The sequence below is a fragment of the Primulina tabacum genome, chromosome 15 (genome assembly GCF_025594145.1).
Source record: "Primulina tabacum isolate GXHZ01 chromosome 15, ASM2559414v2, whole genome shotgun sequence".
Lineage (NCBI taxonomy): Eukaryota > Viridiplantae > Streptophyta > Magnoliopsida > Lamiales > Gesneriaceae > Primulina > Primulina tabacum.
The window spans coordinates 9,708,420-9,714,810 of NC_134564.1; the positions used below are offsets into that span (position 1 = coordinate 9,708,420).

At 38.7% G+C, this 6,391-nt stretch overlaps 1 protein-coding gene across 1 annotated transcript; it reads left to right on the forward strand.

The window, feature by feature from the left end:
• Nucleotides 1-1,045: 1,045 nt before the first annotated feature.
• Nucleotides 1,046-5,515, forward strand: LOC142525862 (uncharacterized). The gene is made up of 4 exons (XM_075630147.1): nt 1,046-2,477; nt 2,625-2,677; nt 2,771-2,849; nt 5,298-5,515. The coding sequence occupies exons 1-4, from the start codon at nt 1,046-1,048 to the stop codon at nt 5,513-5,515; spliced, it is 1,782 nt and encodes a 593-aa protein (XP_075486262.1).
• The last annotated feature ends 876 nt before the right edge of the window (nt 5,516-6,391 follow it).

Below are 6,391 nucleotides of genomic sequence, written 5' to 3' on the forward strand. Positions count from 1 at the left end.
CATTGTTAGTATCTTATTGTTGAAAACATAGCACCATATTTCATTGTTATGTATTAAATATGAAAGGAACTCATGAATATTGAAGATGGGTGCTATGTAATGAACATGAACATGAACATGAAAGGAAAAAGATTGATTTTTTTACATGATATAGAGCTTGTTGACATCATGGGTGGTTTTAAGTCCACCAAAGCTATTGGCCAATATATGTTCATGGGGCGTGGGGTTGCCAAAGGTTGCTCCCTGACGTCCAACACAGTAGTAGCTATATAATAAAGCAAGCACGGTAGTACAGGTCAACTAATGAGGCTCAAGTACAAAAATGAACATGAATATATGCTATGATATGACATGGTTTAAAGATTCATTGTTATCACGACTTGATATGTATGTTCCTTCGACGCATATTGATACGTACAAGTGCCAACTTATTGAGTTTTATAAACTCACGTAGCTCATGTATTACAAGATCAGGTAGTGAAGAGACATAGGATGTCGGTTCGCCAATGGATGCTTGTGACGTGCCTCACCTCGACAAGAACCGGGACTTATTATTGTATAGCTTCCGCATATGTATTTTACTAAAATATGTCAGGGTTTGAACAAGTTTTACGATATTGACGATGATACAAAGTATGCTTGAATATGAGAATATGTATTTGTATAACCATATGGTGTATGGTTGTGTATGAAAATATAGTTGATGTTGTTGTATATATGATATTGCTTGAGTTTTTGGTTTAAACAAAAATGTAGGGACATCATATCAAAATTTTTATCAACCGTCAAATTGATACCCCTTGTTTGATTTCCTTCATACTATAGGTATATCATTCAAACCCTATTTTGATTATGGTAATTATGCTAAGTATAGAGTAAGGGTGTGACATTTTAGTTGGTATCAGAGCCCACGGTTCTTAGACAAGGAAGACACTGCACTTCATCCATACATGGGGAACTCGGCAAGTAAGTATCTTTGTATCTCATAGTTTATGCTAAGTTATGTGTTTCTACGTGTCCTATATGTAGGTTAAGATAAAAGACCATGCCACCTAAACATAAGGTACATGACGGAGAGTCATCTAAGGGCAAGGCCCCAGCAGTCAAAGGTGAGGGCAGTGCGCCACGACCTGTAGATGACTTCACTCAATTACTCCAACAACAAGTAAAAGTCCATGGTGAACAAATACAGCAGCTACTGGAGATGCAACGGACTACTCATGAACAGGCACAAGCACAAGACATAGTACACAGACATGTGCCTGTTCAGACAGAAGTATATGATCGTTTTCGACGTTTTAATCCCCCTGAATTCATGGGAAGTAACGATCCAGCAGTAGCAAAAGAATGGATTAAATCATTGGAGTCCATATTCTCCTACCTTTATATGGAAGATGCAGACAAAGTAACTTGTGCCATCTTTTTATTAACAAAGCATGCAAGAATATGGTGGGAGAATGCAAGGATGGCATTACCTGCGATACCATTGACATGGGAAACTTTCAAAACCGTGTTTTACAACAAATATTTCAGTAAAGATGTACGAGCCAAGAAAGCCAGTGATTTCCTTAATCTGAAACAAAGAACCATGTCAATGATTGATTACATACAACAATTCGAGGCTGGAATCCAATATGTACCATATATTGCACAGGATGACACAAGTAAGGGCGAACACTTCATGCGGGGACTTTGCTCTAAAATTAAACGAGATGTACGAATGTCAAAAGTTGTTACCTATGGGGAGATAGTGGAAAGAGCACTTATGGCTGAACAGGATGAACAAGACATTGACAGAGACAGGCAACAGCGAAGGCAGAAGTACTTTCAGAAGAGCCAAGGAACAGGACAAAGCAAAAAGACCGATAACAGAGGTACTAGACCCGAGGAATCCCGTGACAAGGGTCCCCCTCCATGTAAAGAACAGGACAGACCACCTTGTCCTAAATGTGGCAAACTTCATGGCGGGGAATGTATGCAAGGTTACAATGTTTGTTATCGTTGCAAAAAGCCAGGGCATCTCGCCAGGAATTGTCCAGGGAGTTCTGAGAAAGTACAGGGATGCTTTTTCTCCATGACTAAAGAGAAAGTGGATGCGGATACATCGATGATCAATGGCATGTTCTGGATTTCTGGTATCACGGCTATTGTTTTACTAGATTCAGGAGCCACGTATTCCTTTATTTTGGAATTGTTTGTAAGGAGACTGGGCATTACAGCAAGTACAACAGAGACACAACTCGCCATAGCCTTACCTTCCGGGCAAGAATTACAGACAAATCAGATTGTGCGAGGGTGTCCAATATATGTCCAAGGCCATCAGGTGTATGCTGACTTGATAGTTCTGAGGATGACTGATTTTGATGTGATATTGGGAATGGATTGGCTCTCGAAGTACAGAGTTAGTATTCACTGTGGCATAAAGATGATCAAATTTGCACCAGTAGGAGCTGAACCATTCACAGTAGCAAGTGCAGGTATATCCTTACCTCTTCGGATTATCTCTTGTATGAAGGCATGTAAATTATTACAGAAGAGATGTCAAGGATATTTAGCATCTGTTTTAGTTATTGATCCACCGGTTTGTGAGTTAAAAGATACAGATGTTGTTTGTGAATTTCCAGAGGTATTTTCCGATGATGTTACAGGCTTACCCCCAGATAAAGAGATCGAATTTGTAATTGATGTTGTGGCAGGGACTCATCCGATCTCAAAAGCTCCTTATCGATTAGCTCCTACAGAAATGAAAGAATTGAAAAAACAATTACAGGAGTTGCTTGATAAAGGGTTTATTAGACCGAGCTTTTCACCGTGGGGGGAGCCTGTTTTATTTGTGAAAAAGAAAGACGGTACTCTTGGTTTATGTATTGATTAACGGGAGTTGAACAAAGTGACAATAAAAAATAGATATCCACTCCCCAGAATTGATGATTTGTTGATCAATTACAAGGAGCTACTATCTTTTTGAAGATTGATTTACGATCAGGCTATCATCAACTAAAAGTGAAATCATATGATATCTCAAAGACTGCTTCCGAACCAGGTACAGGGCATTATGAATTTCTTGTAATGCCATTTGGACTAACAAATGCACCAGCAACTTTTATGGATTTAATGAACATAATTTTCAAGCCATTTCTAGACAAGTTCGTGATTGTGTTTATAGATGATATTCTCATCTACTCACGAACTGTAGAGGAGCATCGAGAACATCTGGAATTAGTTTTGCAGACGTTGAAGGATAAACATTTATATGCCAAATGGAAGAAATGCGAATTTTGGCTTGAACAAGTAGCATTCTTGGGTCATATCATTTCAAAAGAAGGCATATCAGTGGATCCAAGCAAGATTGAAGCTGTTAATAACTGGCTACGACCTACCACTGTTACCGAGGTACGTAGTTTTCTTGGGTTAGCTGGTTATTACCGTCGGTTTATAGCGAGATTTCAAAGATAGCATTGCCTTTGACTGCATTAACTCGAAAGAATGTGAAATTTGTATGGAACGAAGCATCTGATCACAGTTTCCAAGAGTTAAAGGCAAAATTGACATCAGCACCAATCCTTGCTATACCAGAAGGACCAGAAGATTTTGTGGTATACAGTGATGCTTTGCAACAAGGTTTAGGAGCAGTTTTAATGCAGCACGGGAAGGTGATCGCTTATGCCTCAAGACAAATGAAGGAATATGAAAAGAACTATCCCACACATGATTTAGAACTGGCAGCATTGGTATTTGCATTGAAAATATGGCGCCATTATCTCTACGGTGAGCGGTGTGAAATATATACGAACCACAAGAGTTTGAATTATTTATTCACACAAAAAGAATTGAATATGCGTCAACGACGTTAGTTGGAATTAGTGAAAGATTATGATTGTGTTATTAACTATCATCCAGGTAAAACCAATGTTGTTGCAGATGCATTAAGTCGAAAGTCCAGTTCTATTGCTACAATGCAAGTACAAGAACAAATTTTATAGGATTTATAGAATTTGAAGATTGATGTTATGCCAAAGGGCACTGCAATCCAATTATCATCTCTCATGGTTCGACCAACACTTGCAGACAAAATTAAGGCCGAACAAAGTACAGATAATGAATTACAACAACTGAGGCAGCGAGATGAGGAAAAATGAAATTTGAATTTTGAATTGAATGGGAAAGGAATATGGACATATCGGGTAGATTGTGTGTACTAAAGCAAGGAACGTTCAGAAATGACATCCTTATTGATTCTCATGCTACACCCTATTCGATCCATCCAGGAGGCACCAAAATGTACAAAGATTTGAAACCATTATTTTGGTGGCCAGGTATGAAAAAGGACATTGCTCAATTTGTTGCAAAATGTCTAACTTGTCAATAGGTCAAGACTGAACATCAAAGACCAGCAGGACTCCTGAAACCACTACCCATTCCTGAGTGGAAATGGGAACACATCACGATGGATTTCATTCTTGGGTTGCCAAGATCACAAAGAGGGTTCAATGCTATATGGGTTATCGTGGATCAACTTATGAAATCAGCTCACTTTCTTTCGGTGAAGACCACATACATGATGAATCATTATGCTGAAGAATACATCAAAGAGATAGTGAGACTTCATGGCATCCCAGTGTCCATTGTATCTGATAGAGATCCAAAATTTACGTCTGCATTTTGGAAGAGTTTACATCATTCCATGGGAACTCGATTGGCATTTAGTACAGCATTCCACCCTAAAACTGATGGACAATCAGAACGAGTGAATCAGATCTTAGAAGATATGTTGAGGGCCTGTACTATTGACTTTCCAGGTAGTTGGGATAGTAAACTACCATTGGCTAATTTTACATATAACAATAGCTATCAGTCAAGCATTGGAATGGCACCATATACTGCATTATATGGTAGAAAATGTCGCTCTCCAGTACATTGGGATGAAGTAGGAGAAAGAAAATTATTAGGCCCTGAATTGGTACAACAGACAGCTGAATTGCTAACTAAGATCAGAGAAAGAATGCACACTGCACATAGTCGACAGAAAAGCTATGCTGATGTGCGATGTCATCAATTGGAATTTCAGCTTGGGGACCATGTATTTGTAAAGATATAACCATTGAAGGGCATTTTACGTTTTGGTAAGAAAGGAAAATTAAGTCCAAGATATATCGGTCCATTTGAAATCTTGAAATGAATAGGAGACAAGGCCTATCGAGTTGCTTTACCACCGAACTTGTCAAATGTTCATAATGTTTTTCACGTTTCCTTGCTACGGAAATATTTGGCCAATCCTTCTCACGTTCTTCATTAAGAAACATTGGAGCTTGCATTGAATCTCTCGTATGAAGAACGGCCGGTCCAAATTCTCGATAGGAAATCAAAAGTGTTACGAGGCAAGGAAATATCCTTGGTGAAACTGTTATGGCGCAATCATGCAATTGAAGAAGCAACTTGGGAGCGAGAAGACGAGATTCAACAGAGATATCCTGAACTATATGGTACGCCAAATTTGGAGGATGAAATTCTTTGAAGGAGGGGAGAATTGTAATGCTCGGTTATTCGTACAAATGATAATAATGCGTTTATGTTATTTAATATGTAGTGATTTAGCTCATTATGTTTTACATGTTGATTGAGGTATTGATATTGAGATTGAATATGACTTCTAGATTGTACATGGTGTATTGAGAATGAATAGGTGTTTAAATAGTGATAGTAAGATGTGTAGGTAGAAGTAGTGTAATGAAGTTGGTAGGAAATGAGATGAAAATATGGTAATTTTTACCGAGTTTTAGCATAATCATTTGAATATTGATCCAAATTGTGTGAGGCCATAACCATTAGATAGCTAAGATATAATGCTACAACTTTCATGCTTTGGGCTTTGTCCAAATCATTGTGGAAGACAAGCCAAAAGTGCCCCGAAGTGTGTCGTGTGTATCGTCATTCTTTCACTGACACATGTTGGGAGAATAAGCATAACATTTTACTCAGACTTCCAAATGATATGAAACTAGCTGGAGATTAAAGCCAAGACATAGGGATACAACTTTCATGTCTACAACTTTTTCAAATTATGAAGGGAAGAGCTGTTTCTGGAGCAATCTTTGATGAAGCAGTGCGCAGAGGCAGAACAGGTGGCGCTCGAGCGGTAGAAAATGACCGCCCGAGCGCCCCTGTACGAAAATTTTAGGATTTGGACAGAATGTTCCGCGCTCGAGCGGTAGAAAATGACCGCCCGGGCACCGCCTTGCATATGAAAAGATAAGTTTCGACTTCTTAAAGCATCTTTACCATTCCTCAACCTCACTTCACAGCAAAAACTCGAAAGACACCAAGTATTGTTCCTCCAAGTGACCTTGTTCTTCCTTTCCTTCATCATTTTGAAGTAAGAAATTAGTTCTCC